A 27,755-nucleotide genomic window follows, 5' to 3' on the forward strand; every position below is an offset into this window, starting at 1 on the left:
AAAAATTCTCACGTCTGTTGAACTTTTTAATTTGTGGCTGGCAACCAATTCAGGGTGTCCCCCGCCTACTGCCCGAAGACAGCTGGGACAGGCTCCAGCACCCCCCGCGACCCTAGTGAGGATCAAGCGGCTCGGAAGATGAATGAATGAATGAATAAAAAAATATTTTCTGAGGTGTGAAAGTGCAAATAATAATAATAATAATAATAATACATCTTACAGATATATTGCGCGTCGTCCCGCACGCGGTCTGTCCTTCCGTCTGTCCCTTTTCAAAACGTACCTACTTCACCGCGCCGCTGCGCGCCGCCACTGCGCCGCTCAGGCAGTGGCTCACTACGATCGCACGGGCATCTTAGCGAAAAAATGTTGTCTACCCACAAGCATTGCAATGAAATTGTTAGTTATTTAGTAGAGTTAAACATCTCTTTATTTTCGCGATAAGCAATGACGATGAACAAAAAGTTGCACCAAGCAACAACACTTTTGTGGGCCGAAGGCCCACCTTACCAGCCTTCCGCAGGAACTAGCTGATGAGCCGCCTGGAGGGCGGCGAACCAGCTAGTTATTTATAAGCGCCTTTCAAGACACCCACTGACACATTACAATCACAAAAACCACAAAACAACACGGGTTGAGCAGCGGCAGCCAAAGGCACGTGGGACAGACTCCAGCTCACTCACAATACTTAATGGGGATAAGTGCAGAAAATGAATGAAAGCTTGAAAATAACTGCCACTTTAATTTCTTTCAGTTTGCCCAATAAGGATTGAAGTTAAGGTTGTACATTGTTGATCCATTATAAATTATTAGAAGTATTTGCACTGATGGAAGAAAAATAAAAAGTTTTTTTCGAGTTTATATTGCATTTGTATATAAAGGCTGTTTGTTATTGATGTAAGAATTTGTGAATGTTAAAACTTACCGTAGTTTCAAATCAAAAAGACACCACCTACTGACGAAAGTCAGGAGTGACAATTACGCAGTTATCTTTTCGGGCAAGTGTTCTGCCATTTGGTCTGGCTTCCATTCGAGCGAATTATTCAAAGGCTCAGCCAGCTCCTTAATTTAGTTTCTGATAGAGGTTCACGATTTTAGGTATCGCGTGATTACAGCACCTTGCCAGTTTCCGGGTTTGCGTCCTGCTCAAGGCCATTCCTTCACTAATAAATATAGCCATTGCAATGCAAACGTTCGTTGTCTCTGCTGTTTTTCTTCCTGTATAATATATCCATCCATCCATCCATCCATCCATCCATCATCTACCGCTTATACGGGGCCGGGTCGCGGGGGCAACAGCTTTAGCAGGGAAGCCCAGACTTCCCTCTCCCTAGCTACTTCTTCCAGCTCTCCCCGGGGGATCCCGAGTCGTTCCCAGGCCAGCTGGGTGACATAGTCTCTCCAGCGTGTCCTGGGTCTTCCTCTGGGTCTCCTCCCAGTGGGACATGACCGGAACACCTCACCGGGGAGGCGCTCAGGAGGCATCCGAATCAGATGCCCAAGCCACCTCATCTGGCTCCTCTCGATGTGGAGGAGAAGCGGCTCGACTCTGAGCCCCTCCCGGATGACCGAGCTTCTCACCTTATCTCTAAGGGAGAGCCCGGACACCCTGCGGAGAAAACTCATTTCAGCCGCTTGTATCCGGGATCTCGTTCTTTCGGTCACGACCCATAGCTCGTGACCATAGGTGAGGGTTGGGACGTAGATCGACCGGTAAATTGAGAGCTTCGCCTTTTGGCTCAGCTCCTTCTTCACCACGACAGACCGATACAACGTCCGCATCACAGCAGACGCTGCACCGATCCGCCTGTCGATCTCCCGCTCCCTCCTACCCCCACTCGTGAACAAGACCCCAAGATACTTGAACTCCTCCACTTGGGGTAAGATCTTGGGACATTCCATGTCCCAAGAGCTAGCTTCTGCAGCCGAGGATCGGACCGCCAGGGTCCCCGCCTTTGGCTTCCGCCCAGCTCACATTGCACCCGACCCCTTTGGCCCCTCTCATGGGTGGTGAGCCCATGGGAAGGGGGACCCACGTTGCCTCTTCGGGCTGTGCCCGGCCGGGCCCCATGGGTGTAGGCCCGGCCACCAGGCGCTTGCCAACGAGCCCCACCTCCAGGCCTGGCTCCAGAGGGGGGCCCTGGTGACCCGCGTCCGGGCAAGGGAAACCTTGGTCCATATATTTTGCTCATCATAAGGGGTCTTTGAGCCGTGCTTTGTCTGGCCCCTCACCTAGAACCTGTTTGCCATGGGTGACCCTGCCAGGGGCATAAAGCCCCAGACAACTTAGCTTCTAGGATCATTGGGACACACAAACCCCTCCACCACGGTAAGGTGACGACTCACGCAGGGGTGTATAATATATAATATAATATATAATAATATATATAATATATATATGTATAATATATAATGTATAATTTGATCTATGATAATAAAACGTTGGTTTGTCAAAGAATTATTGGTGATAATATTAATTCTTGGTTCGTGGTTACCGACTTGATCCACAATCACTGAACCAAATTGAATGCTGAATAGTATTCCGGCATCCCTGTATAATATTACTCTTGGACTTTCCGCTTAAGAGGACATCCTAGGCGTGAGCCTCAGTAACTGGGGAGAGAAAGAAAAGTCAGTGCAAGCTGAAGTCCAAGAAATGCTTTTGAAATCTGATTGAAAACAGACCCTGAGAGAGGACACATTGTACAAAAGTCGAGAGGAAGATTGCAAGTAATATATATCCTTTGGAAATAACAGTAATAATGACAATAACAAAGTAAATTAAAAGGAAAATAAAATTCTGCAATGAATCCTTCAATATATAATGAATGCGTCAAATAATGGATTTTACACAATGAATGCAGTACAGAGTCAATCCCACCATGGAACATGACTGTTCTGCACTCGGTTGAAATAATTCCACTGTACCCCAAGCAAGTTTATTCAGAAAAAAAAAATCTGTACAATCAGAAAACAGACACATGAAAACACATGGCTCAGCTCATATCAGAAAGTCAAGTCAAGTCAACAGTATTTATAGAGCACTTTGCAACTTTTTCCTCCACTGGGAATGAAACTTGTATTAAGTGTTGATTTATGCTTGCTACATTTCCCAAAAGAAATAAAACTACCAGTACGGTGGGTTTTTTGCCATCTTTAAACAGAGAGCCCTACTTTTTAATGTTCAGATCATCTCTGGCTAATACGACAGAATATTACTATTGTACTATTATTTTGAATAAAGCAAATGTTAAGACTGATGAGCAAAGAGATACATTGAGCGATGCACTTTAAAAAACGAAAAAAGTTAAATTTTCCATAATTTAAATCATTATGTACACTATCTGCTGCCAAAAATTGAAAATTTCACAGAACCCTACACTCCCAACTTTTCCAGTTGAGATTAACATGAATTTAAGATTTAAGACATTTATGTGTATTTATCCATGGAGTGATGCTTCCGGTAGAGTATATTGCAGACGGCGACATACACTACACCGACATTTACGCGCTTGCATACTGAGTCGAACCTAAGTTGGCGAGTACCTTCCTCTGTCGTACATCCAGTGAAAACAACTCTGATGTTATCAGTACCATCGACGTGGCGATGACCTTCACTGGTCACCCTGTGCCACCCTGTTGTGCTGATTAGTAGTCATGAAAATTGGAAAGCAGGAGGCTGTTAAAGTCTCTGGGCGGTCCTCGAATAGGTTTTGATCGGGTCAGCTTGGACCGGATGACATGCGATGGTTCCACATGCCGCGCTTGGAGTGGTAGTGGTGGAAGAAGTTGCGCAGGTGGATCCGCTCCACCTCTAGTCCGGCCTGGAGTATCCTGCAGCAATGAGACCAAAAGGGGAGAAAGAGAGTGAGAGTGTGTGTGTTACTTTTTTTTCTTACACTCCTTAGAAAATTTGGGTATATTCACCTAACCTAAAATGCATTATGCCCTTTACAATTTGAATTTAATTTGACCTTCTCTAAACCTTTAAAACACAGACATATTCACATGCTCGGCGCGGGCTTATGCATTTTATCCATCGGTAAATGTAGAATTACAAATAAGTTGAATATTTCTTCAATGAGATTTTATACTGCCTGACAGCTGAAATAATAAAAAACAAATCTTTTCATGGCCTGAGACTTTTGTCCACCCCTGTATGTGCGGAAAATTATTGTGAAGTGTTTAAAAATGTTTAGTCTTCAATTATTCGAAAAGTGTTTCAAAATGAATATAGATTATTGAATGACATCATCTGTATTCTAGTTTGTATCTTTTGTGTCATTTTTTAAATGAATACAGATACAAAGAATTTGAATTGGTTAACTGTCGACTATTATTTCGCTGCTTTGTACTGATGCTTTTAAGATTTGGCCACGGTATCGTTTCAGTACCGGTATTGCAGGTATAATATCAAAGTCAGCATGTTGGTGTCACGGCAACCCTAGTGGATGTATATGACAGTAAACTTGAACAAACCGGTCGAGGAGCTCCCAGTCTTCCCCTCCCCAGCGGTCGGTGAACTCTTTGGTGTTCATTCCTCCCACCGCATCCAGATCAGACTTATAGATGCCCAGTAAGCCAAAGCCGTGAACCTCCCAATAACCTGCCACACAGAGGACGGTGTCATGCTGCGCTCTGTTTTTTTTTTCTTGCTCCTCTCATACCTCTGCCTTCCAATGGAGTTGCCCCGCAGTCCAGCCTCATAAGCACGGGCGCAAAAGCCATGAATCCCTCTACACAGTGTTTCCGAATGCTATCCATGATGGAGGGAGGGAAATGGATGTGGAGGTCGCAAAGAAACACAATGCTGTGGTCGTCCTGAAGGCAGCGGAAAAGGCAAAAAGAACAATGTTCAAACAGAGATGATTTTTTGATTCAAGAGCTCGGGCACGGCCGCTCACATCTATTAGGTTGACGCCTGCTTGGAGACCAGCGGAGCGCTCAAAGTTGCCACTCAGCTTCACATACTGGTACCTGAAAAAAAAGAATTGACTGTCAAGGTGGGAGGATACGCTCACCGGACACATTGTTAGCATGATCTAAAGCGGTGGTACTAAAGGATTTCCAGACAAAGTACACCCTCGAAAAATACTGACTTAACGCTATCCAACCACCATTAAAATACAAATAATGTCAAGAGGGCTTTTGCACTATAAATGCAGTGAAACTCCTCTACAACGAAATCATGTTTGCAGCAAGAAACTTTTCACACCAGGGGGTTTTCACTGTAGCAAATTTGATCTCAGATGTAAACACACCCGCACAACCAGATGTGTACACGCACACACAAACGGATGTGTACTCTTTATTTTTATTCCAAAAGTGTATAAGAATGAGCATAAACTTATTTGACACTTCATATAGGCAGTGTAGAAAGAAAAAAAGGGAAAGAAATTGCAAAATTTACAATCAACATTCACTTTCACTTACATCAATTTCTTGGATAATGTCTTTTATTTTGCTTCCTCCATCTTTCATTTTGATCACTTTTACCCTCTTCCAGTGTCAGAGCTCTTCTTGTTTTAGCTGCTTGACATCCAAAGGTCCATTTTGTAGGCATTTTAGCAATGCAACGTTTTTGTTGCGTCTGAACCTAACAACAACAAATACTTCCTGGACTACTGCGCATGTGTAAACCAGTGTGGTGGTTGCTGTTGCCTTTTCTGAATGAAGCAGTCGAGGTCGCTGTTGGATTAGACTTCGTTGTAGTGAATCTCATCACGAGGCAAGGGCAGAGAAAAAGATTTTGTATAACGCAACAGGCGTTTTTTCGTTGTATGGGGGACAGAAAAATGGGAATGGTGTTAATGCATGAAGGTTTTTTCACACTAGGGGGTATTCTCGCCCATGTAGGTTTCGTTGTAGAGGAGTTTCACTGTATGGCTATTATTGCAGCAATAATTTGCAGTAATATTGAGCTGCAGAGCATCACCATTAACACTTTCAGGCAGAACTTTGAAATTAGATCACTTTGCCTGGGCAGGGAGGACTTCTTGAGGGCTGCTCTCACATCCATATCGGTGCTGTTATAGTCAACGATGATGAGGTTAAAGTTGGTGTCACCCGTCGCCTTGAACAAGCCCGCCATGTCGTCGATGAGCCGCTGTACCCAGCGAGCCTGGTTTCTTACTGAGGAAGGCAGTCAAGCACCACGGAGACATTTAGTGCCTACATACACCTTATTTAGTTTAAAGAAGGTTTAAACTTATATAGTTTGGGGCCGCCACAAAAAAGGACAAAATCAACGGACAGTTAGGACGGCAGAAAAAAAATAATTGGCACCGCCCTACCCACTCTTGAGGACTTGCACACTGCAAGAATCAAGTCAAGGGCACAGAAAATCCTCCTGGATCCCCCGCACCCTGCCCACCACCTTTTCCAGCTACCGTATTTTCACGACTATAAGGCGCCATTAAAAGTCTTAAATTTTCTCCAAAATGGACAGGACGCCTTATGGTGCGGAGCGTCCTTTACATGCGCTGAGTTCCAAAATCTGACTGACAGCCGACACGCTGTTTATATAGAGAAAAGGCGGAAGTGACTGTGGCCAGGCATGCGGGAGAGAAGTCGGCCAATCAGGGAAGGGTGGGCGTGTATATATACATATATGGAGAGGGAGAGAGAGAGAGAGAGAGAGAGAGAGAGAGGGAGAGAGAGAGGACAGGCAAGCTAGTCCGCCAATGGTGAAGGGTGGGCGTGTAAGTGGACGCCTCAAGCCAGTACCAACACTTGTATAGAGTGTGGCAATGTGCATTGTTGCAAAACAACTCCGGTTTTGGTTTCTAAGAACCCCTGAAAATAAATTCGACAAAAAGACACGCCTACGAAGCTCATTTCAAACTTAAAGCCACCGGTTATGCTTTTGGCATGCGTGCCCATCTCACAGCAGCGGTGAAACAACAAGTGAACTCTGAGCTTGCCGTTATTCCCGGAGGCTTGACTAAAGAACTCCAACCGCTGGACATTGGCATCAACCGGGCGTTCAAAGTAAAGTTGCAAATGGCATGGGAACAATGGATGATCGGTGGCAAACACAACTTTACAAAGAGTGAGAGGCAGCGCTTGGCGAGTTACGCCACAATACGCAACAACGAGAGGGAACGCGGCGTTTTTGATGGATTACGGTACTTGCACAATTGTTCAATTCTTTCTACACACACACGCGCTGCCACCATGTTTCGCTCTGTTCTTTACTTTCAAATGTGGGAAAGCTTCACACGAGAGAAATGTTGACTTTGCTGTTGCTACTCCTTCTTTCCGCTCGGCAATGCGTAGCAACTCACACTAGCATGTGATGCAATCAATGACAACTGAGATGTGCAGTCCTCTGCTTCTGATACAGAGGATGAGGACTTTGATGGATTTCTGGGTGATGATTGATCGAAAAACGTGAGAACATTGTACGATGGCTAAATAAAATACACCCAAACTCAGTTCTGCTTTCGTTGCCTTTTTAAAAACGTGTTTTTATCTTATCTGTATGTCTTGGCATGCTACCGTATGCTTCAAGCTAACGTGTTAGTGTGCGCGCATGCATGCCGTATGTTTAAGCTGGCGTATGTTTTACCACTGTAAAACTGCGGCCATTCGTACGATGCGTCCTGTGTATGTGTAAAATACAGAAATGTCACGCATTACTGAGACTGCGGCCATTAGTACGATGCGTCGAATAGTCGTGAAAATACGGTACTCTCCTCAGGCAGGCGCTACAGATCCATGCGCACCAAATCCAGCAGACACTTACAGCTTCTTCCCTCTCGCCATTAACTCCCTAAACAGTCATTGACGGAGTCACTCTTCTTGTACAACAAATACTGCTACTGGTCACTCTAAAAAGGTTCAATGATTTTCTCCACCAACTGTACACACTGTCATCGTATTGTATTCTACCACTGATCACTTTAGCTCTGCTTGATGCTTTGCACATTGTCTCACAGTTGTCACTGGGTGGTACCACCGCACTACGGTTCACTTACATTACGAAATGTCCTTCCATACGTATTTGTCATGTCCTTGTTTATGATACTAATGCAGCGTGTTATACCGCAGACAAATTCCCTGTTGTGTTTTCTACACACTTGGCCAATAAAAATGATTCTGATTCTGATTTCAAATCGACAATTCAAGGAACTTGATGGGCCAGGTCATTCATAGCAGAGGTTTTTCTTCCAGATACAAATACAAGTTCCTCATAATAGACAAACCTGCAGTTTTGCACGGAATTCCCACCGATTTGCGTTCATGCAACAACCAGAATTTGAGGTCACCTTAAACTAAGCGTAGCACACCTGGCACGATGAAATGGATCATGGCCACGGGGTTCCAGCGGAAGCCGATTGGGTTGCACAGCACCAGCTGAGGTTTGGACCGCTGGGAGTCCAGGTCCTGGCTGCGCGTGTGACGGCGTATCGGGGTGTAGATGTAGTGCGACAGGCGCAGCGGTTGGCCCTGGGCGTCCTTCAGCTCCAGTTCCAGGAGGTAGCGGCTGCCCTGGGTGCCATCTAAATGCTTTTCCACGTTAACCACACGCAACAGTTTGAAGAGGCTGCACGCACGCACACACAAACAAACACAAATTAGACAGAAAATGACGCCATTCAGAAAATGAGACACTCACTCTCCGTGGTTCTTGTTGAGTTGAGCCAAAAAAGCTGTGACGACGGGCAGCGCGTCGCTGGAGTGCAGCAGCAGGTTTCCCGAGATGTTGCAGCGCAGGTCAAGATTGTTGGTGCGCTTAGCATGCAGGTCCACGTGAAAGACCTGGAAAGTCTGACTCCAGTCCACCTTTTTGTCAACCACGTGTGCCGAGGTGAGGGCCTTGTCTCTTCCTGGTTCCCATAAAGGCAGACAGGAAAAAGAAAACAAATGAAAAGCATTATTTTAGAAAACCATTTGAAAAAAATAAAATGTACCATCAGTTACAGGAGAAAAGACAAGAAAAAAGATCTACAGAATTTTTATCAGAAAAAAAAAAGACCAATGGGTGTGTTTTTCTTTTTCAGCTCATCAGGTGGATCTAGTCTCATATATCGAGAAACTCCAGACCTAGAAGAAGTTGCACGTTTAAATGTACAGTATACAATACATATTCCTTTCCATCTCTCGAGTGATATTCTCGGTCATAATTCTTTTTCCTGACCTAAAAATATTTAGGTTTAACATCAACATTTTTGCTTTCAATTCTAAGAATTTGGATCTGATGCACAATTGAGTAGCTCACAATATTTGCAGCCTGCCTATTTTTCAAAGGAGCAAGAGAATTGGAACATGTTGGGAAAAAGTTCGCTGATAGCAATGGGTTGCAGCCTTTGTGCAGGTACTGTATTTGAACAAACAGATTCAATCTGAACTCTCACGCAAATCTATGATAACGGTTTATCTGTTCCAATTATTCTGCTCAAGAAATAAAAGATAAAATGTCAAAGACAAATGATTTCAGTCTCCAAAGAAAAGTCCACATTTATTGTTACAGACATTTACTCACGTCTTCATGTGGTTGGGTTTCTCGGGGTAGAAGCAGCTGTCCGCTCCTTCCATATGTGTCAGTCGAGTGTAGTCGTTGGGATATACGTAGGACATGTGGACCTGGGGAGTCATACTGTCAGTGGCCACAACATTGGGGACAGATGCAAGAAGTGAATGTGACGCTGTCGAAGAGCCATATGAAAAATTTAACTTGACTAAAATTAGAATGTCGAGGAATGAAGAGGCATCAATAAAATGAATACTGACAGTGTTCACCCGCGAGCGCAGGGGTCCCCAACCGCCGGGCCGCGGACCGTTGCGGGTCATTTGGTGGCGGGCCGCACAGAAAGAATAAATAACTTACATTCCTTCCGTTTTATTCATTTCGGATACTGAAAGATTTATTTTGAAAAATGACTGAATTCTCTGTTATATCCGTCTACCGTATGTTACTCTTGACGCAGGTGAATGCCGTTTCTCGGTCACGTGATAAGTTACCGCATACAAAACAAACATGATTCGTGTTTATTATGATTGTTTCGAAAATACCACACTTTTCATGCAGGTCATATCATATTATATTGTTGTATCTATCCGGCCCGAAAGGCCGGTCGCTGAAAATATTGTCTGACATGAAACCGGTCCGTGGGGCAAACAAGGTTGGGGACCTCTGCCCTAGCGCATTCAAATTCAAACGTAGTCTGGGTGTGCAAACGGAGCCTCGTGTAAATACGGGCGAGATACATACAAACTGGAGTCCCTGGTATCGAGTGAGGGGGTAGTCTTTGATAGTGTAGCTGGGCTTGTATTCGCAGCTGGGCAGAATGCCTTGCAGGAAACTGTCGTCGATCAAAGGCACTGGCGAAAAACATGGCACACCGATGTCAGGGAAGGAAGAAAGGGAAGAAACCCTCCAGTCTGTGAAACAGTCCCGCACCTTGGTGAAGAGCGTCTCTGGGGTCTTCCCACAGCAGGTCTATCGTGGCGGCGTCGCGCTTCACGGAATCACGGTGGCTCGCGGCCGTCTGTGGGATGTGCGCAACGTCGTTCATAAGCAGTGCTGATTCATCTGCGGGAAGAAGGCGCAGGGTGGTAAAAAAAAATAAGCGGAAGCTTACAGGTGATTTTTTTTTGTGGGTCATGAGCCAGTGTGTGAGAGGATTATTATTGGATTGTCGGTGGGCAGGAGGAGCTTCCAGAAGACTGGACCTCTACAGCCAAGGTGATCCGAGAGACTGGCAGGAGAGTGCTTGGAATGTCTTCTGGTAGGAAAAGGGGAAAAGGAGATTTTGGTGGTGAAAGAAGAACGTGCAAGAAAGCATACATGGAAAAGAGTTGGTGAAAAGAAAAAGCGGGACAGCGAGAAGCATACGATAACATGCATGCCAGGTTTGACAGCAAGGATGAGAAACATCTGTACAGGCTGGCCAGATGTGAGAATGAACAGATGTACAGCAGGTTAGGGTGATAGAAATGCAACTGCACATTGAGCAGTTGATGATTGGTGAAAATGAGACAGAAGGAAAAGTGGAGGAGAGTTATTGGGGATCAGTAAATAATAATGATTGGGAAGGAAGAAATTGTGGGAAGTTGATTAGCCGCACAATGACAACGACAAAGTCAGCTGGGCTAGGCTCCAGCTCATGCGTGACCCTCATGAAGACAAGCTCTAAAGAAAATGGGATCGCCTTGCTCAAAGGAATCTGATGGTGGGCTTTTGCACGTCGCTGTGTATTATGACCTCAATGCTCATGACACTTACTGGCATAGAGAGAGATGTACTTGGACTCGATGACCATAAACCTGGAATCCTCATCCAACAGCTTCCACTGTGGCAAAATAAACAAATACAGTTTGGTTATCGTGTCCACTTGAACGCTCACATTAAAAAAAAAAAAGTTGGGATTTTTTTGGGGCACTATAAATAATTAGAGGTACTATTTGAGGTACTTACAGCCACTTCCACGTGGTCAGTGCCTTTGTCATTCTGCTTGTGGATCACTTCGAAAAAGTATCGCCTATGAGCAGAAAGCCTGGAAAGCAGAAGTGCCGGTTGTTTGTTTTAGCAGGAACATGCAATTGTTAATCCTTCAGCTTCACAATTTGATTGTGTGTTTAAGATTATTCATTCATCTTCCATACCGCTTGATCCTCACTAGGGTCGCGGGGGGTGCTGGAGCCCATCCCAGCCGTCTCCGGGCAGTAGGCGGGGGACACCCTGAATCGGTTGCCAGCCAATCGCAGGGCACACATAGACGAACAACCATCCACGCTCACACTCACACCTAGGGACAATTTAAAGTGTTCAATCAGCCTGCCATGCATATTTTTGGAATGTGGGAGGAAACCGGAGCACCCGGAGAAAACCCACGCAGGCCCGGGGAGAACATGCAAACTCCACACAGGGAGGCTGGAGGTGTTTAAGATTAAGATATCCTTTATTTGTCCCACACTGGGGAAATTTACAGTTTGAGTTGGTGTGTATGTTTACACAGAGAGTGGAGGGTAAGTCATTATTTTATTTTCTGCTGAATTGTTTTGGTTTGCTGAAAGAGAAGACAAGTCTCAGACTCGATTTTTTATTGATAATAGTAAAAGGCGGAACATCGTTCGCCAAGAGCAAATGTCAAATGGTCAGACTGCAAACCAAAATTAAAAAAAAGCTGTGGAGGGAGCAGAAAACTCATGTTCCCAAAAGATAAATGAGCGACAATCGCTCCTGAGCCGCATGCAATCCGGGGGTACCCAACGACAAGAATAGTCTCCTTGCCGTGCTTGCCAACAAGCATTTCTCCACCAAGTACTCACTGAATTTGCTGGGGGATCAAGTACGCATTTCACGCCCAAAAAATGATACTTTGCAATTGTGTTATTATTAGAGCTGTCAGTTTAGTGCGTTTTTATTGGCATTAAATTAAATGAATTTTAACGGGATTACATTTTTTCACGCGAGATTAACGCAGCACACGTCACAAGCGGATGTTACGTCCATCCATCCATCCATCATCTACCGCTTATCCGGGGCCGGGTCGCGGGGGCAACAGCTTTAGCCGGGAAGCCCAGACTTCCCTCTCCCTAGCTACTTCTTCCAGCTCTCCCCGGGGGATCCCGAGATGTTCCCAGGCCAGCTGGGTGACATAGTCTCTCCAGCGTGTCCTGGGTCTTCCTCTGGGTCTCCTCCTGGTGGGACATGCCCGGAACAACTCACACGGGAGGCGCTCAGGAGGCATCCGAATCAAATGCCCAAGCCACCTCATCTGGCTCCTCTCGATGTGGAGGAGAAGCGGCTCGACTCTGAGCCCCTCCTGGATGACAGAGTTTCTCACCTTATCTCTAAGGGAGTGCCCGGACACCCTGCGGAGAAAACTCATTTCGGCCGCTTGTATCCGGGATCTCGTTCTTTCGGTCACGACCCATAGCTCGTGACCATAGGTGAGGGTTGGGACGTAGATCGACCGGTAAATTGAGAGCTTCACCCTTTGGCTCAGCTCCTTTTTCACCACGACAGACCGATACAACGTCCGCATCACAGCAGACGCTGCACCGATCCGCCTGTCGATCTCCCGCTCCCTCCTGCCCCCACTCATGAACAAGACCCCAAGATACTTGAACTCCTCCACTTGGGGCAAGATCTCCTCCCCGACCCGGAGGGGGCACTCCACCCTTTTCCGACTGAGGACCATGGTTTCAGATTTGGAGGTGCTGATTTTCATCCCAACTGCTTCACACTCAGCTGCGAAACGCTCCAGTGAGAGTTGGAGAGCCCCGTTTGAAGGAGCCAACAGCACCACATCATCTGCAAAAAGCAGGGATGCAATACTGAGGCCCCCAAAACAGACCCCCTCAACGCCTCGACTGCGCCAAGAAATTCTGTCCATAAAGGTTATGAACAGAATCTGCGACAAAGGGCAGCCTTGGCGGAGTCCTACCCCCACTGGAAACGATTCTGACTTACTGCCGGCAACGCGAACCAAACTCTGACATCGGTGGTATAGTGACCGAACAGCCCGTATCAGTGGGTTCGGTACCCCATACCCACGAAGCACCCCCCACAGAACTCCCCGAGGGACACGGTCAAACGCCTTCTCCAAGTCCACAAAACACATGTAGACTGGTTGGGCGAATTCCCACATACCCTCAAGGACCCTGCTAAGGCTGTAGATCTGGTCCACTGTTCCACGTCCGGGACGAAAACCACACTGCTCCTCCTCAATCTGAGGCTCGACTTCCTGACGGACCCTCCTCTCCAGCACCCCTGAATAGACCTTACCAGGGAGGCTGAGGAGTGTGATCCCCCTGTAGTTGGAACACACCCTCCGGTCCCCCTTTTTAAAAAGAGGGACTACCACCCCGGTCGGCCAATCCAGAGGCACTCTCCCTGTTGACCACGCGATGTTGCAGAGGCGTGTCAACCAGGACAGCCCCACAACATCCAGAGCCCTGAGGAACTCTGGGTGGATCTCATCCACCCCTGGGGCCTTGCCACCGAGGAGCTTTTTGACCACATCAGTGACTTCAACCACAGAGATAGGGGAGCCCACCTCAGAGTCCCCAGGCTCTGCTTCCTCCAAGGAAGGCATGTTGGTGGAGTTGAGGAGACCTTCGAAGTACTCTGCCCACCGGTTCACAACGTCCCGAGTCGAAGTCAGCAGCGCCCCATCCCCACTGTACACAGTGTTAGTGGTGCACTGCTTCCCCCTCCTGAGACGTCGGATGGTGGACCAGAATTTCCTCGAAGCCGTCCGGAAGTCGGCTTCCATGGCTTCACCGAACTCCTCCCACGCTCGGGTTTTTGCCTCGGCGACCACCGAAGCTGCGTTCCGCTTGGCCAGTCGATACCCGTCAGCTGCCTCTGGGGTCCCACAGGCCATAAAGGCTCGATAGGACTCCTTCTTCAGCTTGATGGCATCCCTTACTGCTGGTGTCCACCAGCGAGTACGGGGGTTGCCGCCACGACAGGCACCAACCACCTTACGGCCACAACTCAGATTGTCCGCCTCAACAATAGAGGCACGGAACATGGTCCACTCGGGGTCAATGTCCCCCGCCTCCCCCGGAACATGGGAAAAGCTCTGTCGGAGGTGGGAGTTGAAACTCCTTCTGACAGGGGATTCCGCCAGACGCTCCCAACAAACCCTCCCAATACGTTTGGGTCTGCCAGGACGGACCGACATCTTCCCCCACCATCGGAGCCTACTCACCACCAGGTAGTGATCAGTTGACAGCTCCGCCCCTCTCTTCACCCGAGTGTCCAGAACATGCGGCCGCAAGGCCAATGACACAACTACAAAGTCGATCATCGAACTGCGGCCTAGGGTGTCCTGGTGCCAAGTGCACTTATGGACACCCTTATGTTTGAACAAGGTGTTCGTTATGGACAATCCGTGACGAGCACAGAAGTCCAATAACAAAACACCACTCTGGTTCTGATCGGGGGGGGGGGGCGTTCCTCCCAATCACGCCCCTCCAGGTCTCACTGTCATTGCCCACGTGAGCATTGAAGTCCCCCAGCAGAACAAGGGAGTCCCCAGCAGGAGTACTCTCCAGCACACCCTCCAAGGACTCCAAAAAGGGTGGGTATGCTGAGCTGCTGTTTGGTGCATATGCACAAACAACAGTCAGGACCCGTCCCCCCACCCGAAGGCGGAGGGAGGCAACCCTCTCGTCTACCGGTGTGAACCCCAATGTACAGGCACTGAGCCGGGGGGCAATGAGTATGTCCACACCTGCTCTGCGCCTTTCACCGTGAGCAACTCCAGGGTGGAAGAGAGTCCAACCCCTCTCGAGAGAACTGGTACCAGAACCCAGGCTGTGTGTGGAGGCAAGTCCGACTATATCCAGTCGGAAATTCTTTGCCTCATAAACCAGCTCGGGCTCCTTCCCTGCCAGAGAGGTGACATTCCATGTCCCATGAGCTAGCTTCTGCAGCCGAGGATCGGACCGCCAGGGTCCCCGCCTTTGGCTGCCGCCCAGCTCACATTGCACCCGACCCCTTTGGCCCCTCTCATGGGTGGTGAGCCCATGGGAAGGGGGACCCACGTTGCCTCTTCGGGTTGTGCCCGGCTGCACCCCATGGGTGTAGGCCCGGCCACCAGGCGCTTGCCAACGAGCCCCACCTCCAGGCCTGGCTCCAGAGGGGGGCCCCGGTGACCCGCGTACGTACAAGGGAAACTGAGATCCATTTATTGTAATCTTCATCAGGGGTCTTTGAGCTGTGCTTTGTCTGGCCCCTCACCTAGAACCTGTTTGCCATGGGTGACCCTGCCAGGGGCATAAAGCCTCAGACAACTTAGCGCCTAGGATCATTGGGACACACAAACCCCTCCACCACAGTAAGGTGACGACTCTCGAAGGGGGGGATGTTATGTTGCTCTATAAATACACCAGAAACAAAACAACAAGCGCGCTGCAGAAGTCCACGCCCATGTCTGTTTTGCCTGCCACGTCAGCGCGAGACACCGAAAACGGACACTTAAAGAGTTTATGAATGAATGGAAAGTTTACTTTTAAAAAGTTGCCGGATTGCTCCACTGACAAGACCAAAGTTACCTGTATCATACAAGTATACGATGTATGCCACTGACGCGATTGTTACTTGTTTGGAACCATTTTGTGTGGAAGGTTGTATAAAAATGTACAAAATCCCGATACAAACCAAAAGTTGTAAAAATATCACGGTCAAGGGTAAAGTATGAGCCTTAATGGAGACTTCTTTCTTCTTACGTTCTTTCTTTTCTGATTGATATAAAAATGATTTATTAGCTATAAACACATAACACGGGGTAGTTATGTAAGTTCTTTCCTTCTTCCTACTTCCTTGAACATAATAACTGTGTTGAATGATGACGGATTTCTCTTTCCTTTTTACTATTTTATTTACGGAATTTTATGTCAAGTTATTACTGTATATGTTTTATGTTCAATAAACAAACAAACCAAACCATGTTCCGTGTCCATATAAATAGAGCGGGTGGAGCTTCTCTGTGTTCGTCTGACAGTGACGGTGCGCTGCAGTGGTAGCGACGTAGCGAAAATAAAACGTCTTCAGTGTTGTCATTGAACCAAGTGTAGTCATCCGAAATGATGTCTACACAAAACCGTAGAGAGACTTGCGCGCAAGAAGGACCAACACAATCAACATCGCATGACTGCTGTGTTTAAAGCAAACTTGAGAAAAACAAAGTATGCAACCATGGCTTAAATCCACTATAGGCTGAGTTCTAGTTTACCTTAGATGTGCATTTCATAATGTTATATTGCTCTGTTTTGATTCCATAAAAAGAGCTGTTAAAGCAGCTGTTGTGTGACAAAATATTTTCCCTGTTGTTGATGGACAGTAATATTGTGTGAGAGATTATGTGTGAATAACTGCTCCAAGTGAAAAATGTTCAGGTAAAATTGAAAATCGAAAAATTGTTATTTCAGTAAATGTTTGCATTTTGCACATAGAAAACGGATTCGTGATTCCATGTTGATGAGAGCATTAAAATGGGGAAAAATAGGACAAAATAATTTATATAAGAGGAAATTCAGAAACGATAAAAAATGTGTGAGTAATCACGATTAATTTTTAGTCAATTTGAGTTAATTTTGACAGTTGCATTTTTAAATAGATTAAATATTTTAATCATTTGAAAGCTCTAGTTTAAAGCAAAATGTGACTTAGGCCAGGCGGTAGCCGATTGTTTAGCATGTCCACTTCACAGTGCAGAGGTCGAGGTTTCGAATCCGGGCTCTGACATCCCTGTGTGGAGTTTGCGTGTTCTCCCCCTTGCCTGTGGGTCTTCTCCAGGTACTCCGGTTTCCTTAATTTAATTATTTTTTTAGTGAATTTGAGTTAATTATGACAGTTGCATTTTTAATTACATTAAATATTTTAATCGGTTGACAGCTCTAGTTTTTATCCATTTTTGACCTGCACACAACCGAGGACCAGAATTAACGAACAAGCATATACATGAGAGACGGTTCATTTCTTTGAAAGTGAGCAAATTTACAAACTCAGCAGGGGATCCGATCATAATTTCCCCCACCATAAATGTATTACAATGGCTCATAATTTCCCATATTTGTACCATGACTCATCGTATCACGTCTTCATAGCTGAAAAAAATACGCAGAGCAAAGGTGGCCACCTTCACGTCTATGAGACAGCTGCAAAATTGTGTGCTAACTCAATGTTGCAAACAGTGCAACCCAAGCATCTTGATATGTATAACCAACAAAATCTTCCAGCAGGTTTCAGCCAAACCAAATGATGACTAAACATTCCGTGACATGTGCAACAAGGGCATCCAAAAGTTGACTTACAGTGAATTTGTGGCTGTTTTTTTAAAAACTTGTTACAGCACTTTAACAAACACCACTACAGTATACACTGCATTGCATTCCATTTTTTTGTGTTTCTTGGTATTATTTATTGATGAAATATTTAGATGCTTTATGTAGCTCCCAGTGTCAGTGTCCAGTGTCTCCCCACCTTTATTGAGTCAAGGCACATAGTGTACATCGGAAAAAATATTTCAGGGCACACCACTTCGCAAAACAATTCACAAAAAGTGGATGTATGAGTGAATTAAAAACCTTTCATCGAGTGGAAGAGCGTTTGTTTGTTTAGCTTTAGCCTGTTACTATACATGGTTGTCACAGACAATTGAATGAAAGCAGTTTGTTTTAGAAAATTACTGATTGATTGAATGTTAGAAGATTCTATGAGCTAAATCGTATCATGTTTAAAGTTTCAGTTAATCTGGTCACATCTAAAAGTTTGGGTGCATATCCAGCACCCCCAAATGCCTACACACAAAGGCGCCGGCCATTTGGCCGGCGGGCTGTTAGAGTCCACGCTAACACGTTAATACAGGTGGGCGACCACAGGGGAGAAGGCGAAACTTGGTCACAAAAGGGGAATGAATAATTCGGGAACAGCGGGTGAACAACAAAAGACGAGGTGAGAACACCCGTCGCGCCCAGGCGATATCGGCCATCCGCAAAGTCTGCCACATGTTGATACAATGTAGACCAGACAGAAAAGGCGCCAATGTACTGGTGGTTCGAGGTTGAAAAACAGGTAACCAATCACTACTGAGGGGCCTGACCGGGGGTGCGCTATGCAAATATCGGGGGCAGTGTTTTTCTTGTATTTTGCATATGTTACAATAAAATGTAGAACTCGCAGAGACGGGACTTTGAGTGTGATCGCGGAGCAACAACCGTCGTTCGCTCTCAGAGGCCCGCTTCCGCCGATATTGAAGACAATTTTCCTGTGTGCCGAGTCGTTTCTTTAACTTTGTCCGAGAAAATCTCTGACAATTAACATCATATCCCATGGCACACCTGATGATCTCTCACTGATGTGCCACAGCACACTGGTTGAGAGTCACAATTTCAGGTGTCTTACGTCTGTAAGATCCATCAAACTAACCCATGGATTGATTTATTTATTTATGAATTAGTTATTTTTTGTCGAACTCTGCCTGTTTAGGAGTGGTCCTGTCTCCTTGAAATGATACAGTACTCAAGCCTCCCCGGGGACAATGCACATTAGGCCCTTTGTTTCCTCTGGGACAAATAAAGGGTATCTTATCTTATCTTGTTACCATGTCAACCTGGGCCAACAACAAATCCTCACTTCCCAATTCAATCCAATTCATCCAACCCAAATCTGTGAATACAACAGTACTGCAGCTCTCCTTCGCTTTTGGCTTTCACATGGTACAGGCGTGTCTCTGCATCATCCGGCCAAATTGCTTTGCTTGAATTTCTTGAAAAAAATGGAGCCCTTCGCTCAGCCTTGCTGCCAAGTCCGGGGAGGCAAAACTTGGTGCGGGAATGGTACGATGCAAATGAGCTGCACTGTTGCGCCACAATCCAGCAAAATTCAGTACAGGGCCTCATAAATATTTTGGTAAACAGGTAGCTCACAAAATGGACTCACCGAGTTGCTTTGCAGATCTGACTGGTATACTTCTCAAACTCGCCTGGGGCTGTCCACTCAGACCCAGTCTGAAAAGACAGGAAATAATAGAGAAGCCCACTTTTTCTTTCTTTTCAATGACGACAGCAAAGGTTTGTACCTTTCCAACCCATGCGAGTAACCGCAGATTGGAGGGAGACTCATCCGTGCTGAGCCAGAATTCGGAGTTATCGTCAGAGCTCAGGGAGAACACAAACTCTCCTGAGGATAGCAAAGAAATAAAGACGCTGCCATGAAGTACGATTCATGACGGAAAAAAAAAAAAAAAAGTTGTTGTACCGTCGGTGTAAGGATGTAAATAACCGAAGATCCGGAGCCCATAGTTGGTCCACTGCGGCGAGACGGCGAGCTTGTGCACTGTGGTCCTTGACTGCAAGATAAAGGCGGTCAGGATCTCAGGTCATGGGAAATGAGGTTCTAGCATATAGATGTGGAATGTTCCCAGTCTGCAAACAACTGTGAGCATGGCTTTGGCAGAAGTCACTCAGTGTTGTAGTGTAATCCAACACTCAGTGTAAGTGTGTTGTGGAGCACTGACAATAATACAACAGAGTGGTAAATGACGCCGTATATCCAACGAGTAAGAGTGTAGCAGTTGCAGGCTCGCACTCACGTGAGGGTACAGTGGGTAGTGCAGGTTGCGACGTAGCCCGTCCGTGGAGCTGCCGCACCAGTCCTCAAACACATGCAAATTAGCTCGGCCTTTATACTGAGAGAAGAGAGCGTTATCAGTCACCCATCAAGCAAATGTCTGACCTACTTCAGCAAAACAGAAACCCCAATTGAATTTATTTCTTCAGGTGAACAACGTTGACGCTAATTTAGCATCCTAAAAAAAAAAAGGGGGACCTGGACATGTCCAGGCAGTTTACTTTCAGAGTTCGCTAATTGTCATGAGTACAACAGACGAAATTAAAGAGGAAGTCTACACCCCCCCACACACACGTCATTGACACACGCATGCACACCTCTGGTTTCCAGGCTTGCGGCATAAATCCAGAATCCTCCAGTGCATGGCCCACTCCAACCTGGAACACACACTTCATTAATGTCACTGCCTTCATAGCTTTATACATTTTGGTTTCCATCACCTTATTTTCCACACAGGTATGCTGAAATGCGAACACACATGTGCAGAGGCACACATTCGCACGCACGCACACACATTTTCGATGACCACCACATTTTCCGGGCTTACCTTCTGGTCAAACGTGGCGCCCCACCAGCCCCCATGGTCATCTGCAATGGAACAAGCAGGAACCAGTAAAAGAAGTTCAAAAAGGGTGTCTCAAAATAGACCGCACTTTGCTTTCGATGAATTGGTTGACACAAAATTGCATGGACATGGGACATCATTTCAGTTCGCATAAAAAAGTGAAAGGAAGGAAATCGGCTATGTTTTTTTTGGACACAATCATTTTGGGTGAATTCTAGACTGGTACTTTAATTAAATACAGCCATGTCAAGTCAAGTCAACAGTATTTATAGAGCACTTTCAAACAGCCATCGCTGCATACAAAGTTCTGTACATGGAGCAATTTAACATGCACAATAAACAGTAAGACAAATCGGTAATAAAGGCGGTAGAAAGCACCAAATAGTAAAACCAAGAACAAATCTAAGTCATGCTGAGTCGAATGCCAAAGAATACAAGTGAGTTTTGAGGAGGGCTTTGAAGATGGGCAGCGAGGAGGCGTGCCGAGTGTTCAGTGGGAGGTCATTCCAGAGAGAGGGACCAGCAACAGAAAAGGCTCGATCCCCTCTGAGCCTCAGTTTAGTTCTTGGTACTTCTAACAACGTCTGGTCCACAGACCTGAGGCGCCGGGCAGGTGTGTAGGGGCGGATGAGCTCAGAGAGGTAAAGTGGCGCGAGATTATTCAGAGTTTTGAAAACAATCGTTGGCACCGCCCTACCCACTCTTGAGGACTTGCACACTGCAAGAATCAAGACAAGGGCACGGAAAATCCTCCTGGATCCCCCGCACCCTGCCCACCACCTTTTTCAGCCACTCCCCTCAGGCAGACGCTACAGATCCATGCGCACCAAATCCAGTAGACACTTAAACAGCTTCTTCCCTCTAGCCATTAACTCCTTAAACAGTCACTGACAGTCACTCTTCTTGCACCACAAAATGGTACTTCAAAACTAGTGGTTACTCTAAAATGGTTCAACGATTTTGTTGTTTACGATGATACTAGTGCAGCGTGTTATACCGGAGACAAATTCCTTGTGTGTTCTACATACTTGGCCAATAAAGATGATTCTGATTCTGATTCTGATTCTGAACAAAGAGGAGGATCTTGAAAATAACTCTAAAATGAATGGGGAGCCAGTGAAGGGATGCCAGAGTAGGAGTTATGTGCTCCCTCTTACGAGTACCAGTCAAGAGGCGAGCAGCGGCATTCTGGACCAGCTGATTCAAAAGTAAAGGGCATTGCAGTAATCGAGCCGGGATGTGACAAAGGCATGAATTACTGTCTCAAAGTGTTCATGTGAGAGGAGAGGTTTTATTTTGGCCAGCTGTCTAAGGTGAAAGAAGCTGGATTTAACAATGGCACCAATTTGCCAATCGAGTTTGAAATCACTGTACAGTTTAAGGCCCAAGTTTGAGACCGTTGATTTCAGATAAGGAGACAGGGGGCCCAGGTCTACAGGATGGAATGTACAAGGGCCACTGGGACCAAACAGCATCACCTCTGTCTTCTTTACGTTGAATTTTAAGAAATTTTGTGCCATCCAGATTTTGATTTCTTCCAGACAGGATAGGAGTGGCCTTAATGAGAAGGCGTCTTTCTTGCTCAGTGGGACATAGATCTGGCAGTCATCTGCATAGCGGTGGAAGGGAATACCATGTTTCCTTAAGATGGATCCCAATGGGAGCAGATACAGCGAGAACAGCAGAGGCCCCAGAATTGAGCCCTGTGGACCACCACATGACAGGGGAGCAGTGCGTGACTCAGAGCAGCCAAGGCTGACACAAAAGCTTCTGTCAGCTAGATAGGACCTAAACCACTCAAGAGCACTGCCGCCAATGCCCACCAAGTGCTGCAAACGATCAAATGCTGCAGGTAAGTCCAATAAAACTAGACACACGTGGTCTCCAGAGTCATTTGCCAGGAGGATGTCATTATAAACGCGTAACAGGGCTGACTCCGTGTTATGCATCGTCTTTAAACCTGACTGGAAGACCTCCAAGATGTTATGTTCATCCAAGAAATGTTTCAACTGCATGTGCACCACTTTTTCCAGAATTTTGGAAATGAAAGGCAGTTTGGAAATGGGCCTAAAACTTGACAGCACATCTGGATCAAGATCAGGTTTCTTGATCAAGGGTTGGACCACAGCATGTTTAATCTGTTGGGGAACTACACCAGAAGAGAGGCTGCGGTTGATGGTATCCAAGACCGATGCGCCAACACTTGGGAGAACCTCCTGAGAGAAGTGTGGGGGAAGAGAGTCGCAATGGGAGCCAGATGGCTTCGTCTGGCGAACTACATCCTCCATAAGCGCCACGGACACAGTTTCAAAGGAATTTAGTACAGCTGAACGTGGAACATGGACAGAGGGGTCAGATGCGGTATTTGAGACCAGAGTCCTAGCTGTACAGACCTTATCAATGAAAAACTGAAGGAATCTGTTGCACATATCGGGTGAAGAATCCGAGCAAGTAGGCAGAGGGGGTTTGAGTACAGAATCTATCGTTTATCGTTTAATAGTGCGCGTGGGTTGTGACGGTTAGTTTGAATAAGGTCCGACAGATATTCTCTTTTGGCCTCTTTTACTGTGAGCTAGTAGTTACGCCAGCAGTCTTTCCAAATTTGATAAGAGACATGCAATGTGTCTTTTTTCCACTTGCGTTCAGCTTTGCAACACCCCTGCCTAGCTGCGCGGGTAATGTCGTTAAACCATGGCTCGGGTTTAGGCTTTGGGAGCACAGTTTTTGAAGAAGCCACCAAATCCAGGATGGCACGGCATGACGAGTCGAACCAAGAGGTGAGTTCCTCTGTGTTAGACGAGGGTACGCAAAGGTTATTAAAGGCATCAGAGAAACGACTAGCAGTGCGAGGGTGAAAATTTCGGCGTTTACAACTTGGAGCGCCAGATTTCACAGCAGCATGCGATAAGACTACGTCAAATCAAACTGCCATGTGATCAGAAATCCCAATTTCAAGGACTTCCAGATTTGACACCGGTAGACCATGAGCAAGGACATGTACTCATATTCTTAAGCGCTTATTTATTATATATATATAAAAAAAAAATCCTCATCTCACCCCTCGGGTGGTGTCCGTCCCTCATTCAGCTCGGGTCCTCTACCAGAGGCCAGGAAGCTTGAGGGTTCTGCGCAGTATCCTTGCTGTTCCCAGCACTGCACATTTCTGGACTGAGATGTCCGATGTTGTTCCCGGGATCTGTTGCAACCACTCATCTAGTTTGGGGGTCACTGCCCCGAGTGCTCCGACCACCACAGGCACGACTGTCACCTTTACCTTCCAGGCTCTCTCCAGCTCCTCTCTGAGCCCTTGGTATTCTCGGGTTTCTCGTGTTCCTTCTTTCTGATGTTTCCATCACTTGGGACCGCTACATCCACTACAACGGCTTTTCTCTGCCCTTTATCTATGATCACGATATCTGGTTGGTTCGCCATTACCATCTTGTCAGTCTGGATCTGGAAGTCCCACAGGATCTTCGCTCTGTCCTATATATATATATATATATATATATAATTATATATAATATATTATGTAATGTAAAAAAAAAAACATTCACACTTCCATCATCTTGCAATTGACACAATTTGGTGTCGCTGAGACACCAGAAACAGCACTTTCAAGGCTTTATAAAATGAAGGCTGTTATTTTCGCAGAGGCAGACAAATCCATACCCACGGGGGTTTGGAGCACAGGGCCACCTTTGGTGTAACGCATAATGCTAGCGTGGTGGGATCAGAGTATTTTTACCTCCATCTAGCGCCTTCTTCGACCGCACAAGGCCCAGCAGAGTACAGCAGAGATTGTACGTTGCTAATTACGTCAAGCATCGGTCAAGCAAAATGCAGAAGACGGCAAAGAAGAGCATGAAGACAGAAGCACATGAAACAGTGGCAGCCCCCCCCCCCTTTTTTTAAATTATTATCAGTGACCAATGCTTTGATATTTTTGCCTTATATTTTTCATTTTTTGCAGATATTTTGCTCAATATAATAATAACACTCCAAACAATGCATCATCTGTACTACTTTCCTATCCTAGTCAAACCCTACCCTAAACCCCTTATTGCAGGGGTGTCAAACTCATTTGACATTGTGGGCCGCATACGGCCTCGGCAGATGTCAAGTGGGCCGGACCATTAAAATTATACCATACTCAGCCAAAAAATATCCAAAATATCATGTCTTTTCTTTGTTTTTGGTTTTGTGAAGCACAAAAACATTTGGAAAGTGTTGACATTTCATGAACATATCTTTTATAAAACATTTCACATAAACCTTGGATTTCCTTTGACAAATGTGCAATTTACGTTGATCAAGCCAAGTCAAGTCAACAGTATTTATAGAGCACTTTCAAACAGCCATCGCTACATACAAAGTGCTGTATGTGATCATTCACATATACGCATTGCAACTGATCCCACTGATTGTACAAAGGCACAAAACCTTAACAAGTAATTGGTATTGAAAAATATAGTCATGCATTTTAAGATGAAACCAGATTTATAAATAAAGGAATTTTGGAACCATCTACACATGTGCATATCAAATCTAAATAAAATCCCTGCCTGTACCTAACAAACTAAAGGGGGAAAATCTGCTCCCCTAGCGGATAATCCACGAATTGCATTTCATTCAAAATATTCATTCCGTGTCTTAGTACTGTACATTCTTAATGGTTTTCAACATTGAAGAGTTACAACATGTTTGCCTGTGTTATTTGATTTACACTTGTAGAGATTAGTATTGCATTTGTGCTTCATACTTTAAAATTAAGCGTTTATGTGTTACGGTGATTGAGTGTCTATTGTTTTTCTACTTGTCCTGTTCTTGTGCAGATTGACAGTGAAGTCATAGCACTGGTGGACGATGTAACCCTTGCCAATCATGTCCCGTGCTACGGAGACCGTGGTGCACTCTTCAATTTTTGCAAGGCTCAACAGCTCCCATCCAAACGAAAAAAATTGGACTTTTTGAAAAATTAAGTGAAAAAATGAAAATCAGGAAAGAAAGCGGGAAGAAGACACTGCGTCAAAGACACAACAAGCAAGACAGACAAAGAGGCAGAAAATGAGAAATGTTGCAATCGGATGGATACACAGTGATGGAAAAATAACCAAACAGGTGAGGGAGATGCAGGGAGGGGGTCCCAGAAAACTTCAAACGTCCACAGAAGCTGGGTTGAAAGACATTCTCAAGGAAGGAAAGAAACTATTTTTCCCCGATGGAATTTCTCCTAAAGGATCTGAATTGGACTTTCAGTTTGAGGTGTGGGATTTCAAACAAAACCTCCTCACTGATGAAACCTGCCAGTCCATCGGCAATATGTATGAGGTATACAGATTGTCTTTCTCTGCCGGCAGGAGGCGCAGTTTTCAATGAAGCCACTCATTGTGAGCTTCCCAACTGACGCTCGTCCTCTGCAACCTCTGCCGGCCTTTTTATTGATTATATATGCAAATTACAAGAAACATATCAGAAAAATCATTCATTAACATGACACACCTCTGGACGGCCCCATTGGTTCTAGCGGCTAGCCCCTCAGACAAAGCACTCTCTTGGCACCAGCACGAACATCCAAAAACTAACCGACATATGTACATTTTAATGTCTCCTTGAATTGAGATGTCTGTAATTCTGGCTCGTGACCCTTTCTCATGATGGGAGTGTTCGAGTACTCCCTCCCGTCCAAGGTTAAATCTTCCTTTGCAAGTTGTCGTATAACAGGCACCGGTGTCTCTACTAATGATGTAGTCAGGTACCATCTGCTCGGGTGCCTTGATCTCTCTACGCGTCCATTGTGTGCAAAATATTCAGAACACAAGCATTTCGAGGTCAAACAAGCGTGTAACAAAATGTAACTTTTGTTAGAACATGACAACATTGTATTTGTCGATCCTAACAGATAGGCTGCACAGCATGGCTCGTGACCCTTGTGAGGATAAAGTGGATCAGAAAAAGTATGGAGATGTTTTCTATCAACAAGAAGACATCCATCCACTTTTGATCCACTTATCCTCACAAGGGTCACGGGGCATGCTGGAGCCATGGCACTGTTGTTTAAAATAAAGTGGTTTCAGAAAGGGAAAGTCTTGTGTACTTCCAGCCTACTGCTGAAAAGAATGCCATTTAGAGGAATCAAAAAACAACAACTGGTTTATGGAGCAAATTTGAAGCTTTGTTTTCTCATCACTACCAGTCAGTACACATGTCAAATAGAGTTCAGTAATTCCTCCCTCAACTTAATTAAAATACAAGTCACTTGCATCCAATGGATCTGATGGCGCGTGCCATTCATTTTGCTCCATAAGCCAGCAACACAGTTCAAAAACAGTTTCATCACAAGGAAAATTGCCTTTTGTAGTGCACTCTTCCATACATGCAGTGACCTCTTCCTTTGCAACAGGTTTTAATTGATCCTCGGCACCGTGCATCGCAGGGAATAAACACATGAATACACCGACAAAGACAGAATTCTGAGATTAAAGTGAGAATTATGCCAACCTTATGTTTTCTTTCTTCATTGGCCTTAATCCTCTTCCGTATTATAGTAAATGTGCATGTTTGGCTCATTATTTGACGGTCCTTAAAAGTAAAATTGAATGTCAACAATAGTTCAAACCTTTTCCGAAGTTGCCGAATTTACCGGTGCCTTCTCCCCACCGCGCTTTGGACACAACGATTACCGCCGCGATGACCAGAATGGCCCCGAACAGCACACGTTTGCCCTCTTATCTAGACCTTGTCCTTATTTATGGTCTACCGGTGTCAAATCTGGAAGTCCTTGAAAAGGGGATTTCTGATTACGTGGCAGTTTTATTGGATGTAGTCTTATTGGATGCTGTTGTAAAATCTGCTGCTCGTAGTTGTAAACGCCAAATCTAAACGGTTCTTTTTCTCTTTCTTCTTTCTACATACATTCTTGCTGCTGGAGGCTGTAAATTTCCCCAGTGTGGGACAAATAAAGATATCTTATCTTATCTTACAGATTCACCACATGGAAGGACATTTTGTAATGTAAGTGAACCGTAGTGCGGTGGTACCCCCCAGTGACAACTGTGAGACAATGTGCAAAGCATTAAGCAGAGCTAAAGTGATCAG

The 27,755-nt window shown here is 45.6% G+C and overlaps 2 protein-coding genes across 2 annotated transcripts in view; both read right to left on the reverse strand.

The window, feature by feature from the left end:
* Positions 1 to 2,643: 2,643 nt before the first annotated feature.
* On the reverse strand, positions 2,644 to 27,376 carry LOC127597954 (beta-1,4-N-acetylgalactosaminyltransferase 3-like). The gene is made up of 20 exons (XM_052061353.1): positions 27,277 to 27,376; positions 20,643 to 20,683; positions 20,413 to 20,472; positions 20,058 to 20,153; positions 19,724 to 19,814; positions 19,545 to 19,645; positions 19,406 to 19,473; positions 11,423 to 11,501; positions 11,231 to 11,297; positions 10,406 to 10,537; positions 10,217 to 10,326; positions 9,488 to 9,588; positions 8,980 to 9,048; positions 8,621 to 8,839; positions 8,292 to 8,548; positions 5,979 to 6,132; positions 4,905 to 4,977; positions 4,668 to 4,821; positions 4,480 to 4,606; positions 2,644 to 3,834 (listed from the first exon to the last, which is right to left on the reverse strand). The coding sequence occupies exons 3-20, from the start codon at positions 20,434 to 20,436 to the stop codon at positions 3,723 to 3,725; spliced, it is 2,034 nt and encodes a 677-aa protein (XP_051917313.1). The 5' UTR covers positions 20,437 to 20,472; positions 20,643 to 20,683; positions 27,277 to 27,376; the 3' UTR covers positions 2,644 to 3,722.
* Positions 5,347 to 27,755, reverse strand: part of LOC127597953 (N-acetyl-beta-glucosaminyl-glycoprotein 4-beta-N-acetylgalactosaminyltransferase 1-like) — a 47,855-nt gene continuing 25,446 nt past the window's right edge. The window contains exon 17 of the transcript XR_007961815.1: positions 5,347 to 5,529. The gene's annotated coding sequence lies outside the window, so the exon portion shown is untranslated. The remainder of the gene's footprint in view (positions 5,530 to 27,755) is intronic.

The sequence above is a fragment of the Hippocampus zosterae genome, chromosome 3 (genome assembly GCF_025434085.1).
Source record: "Hippocampus zosterae strain Florida chromosome 3, ASM2543408v3, whole genome shotgun sequence".
Lineage (NCBI taxonomy): Eukaryota > Metazoa > Chordata > Actinopteri > Syngnathiformes > Syngnathidae > Hippocampus > Hippocampus zosterae.

Coding starts and splice junctions, on each gene's coding strand:
- LOC127597954 (XM_052061353.1), bottom strand. CDS start 20,436: ATGCCGCAAGCCTGGAAACCAGAG. Junction 19,646..19,723: donor TTTACATCCTTACACCGACG/GTACAACAACTT, acceptor TGCTATCCTCAG/GAGAGTTTGTGTTCTCCCTG. Junction 19,474..19,544: donor TACTCGCATGGGTTGGAAAG/GTACAAACCTTT, acceptor CTGTCTTTTCAG/ACTGGGTCTGAGTGGACAGC.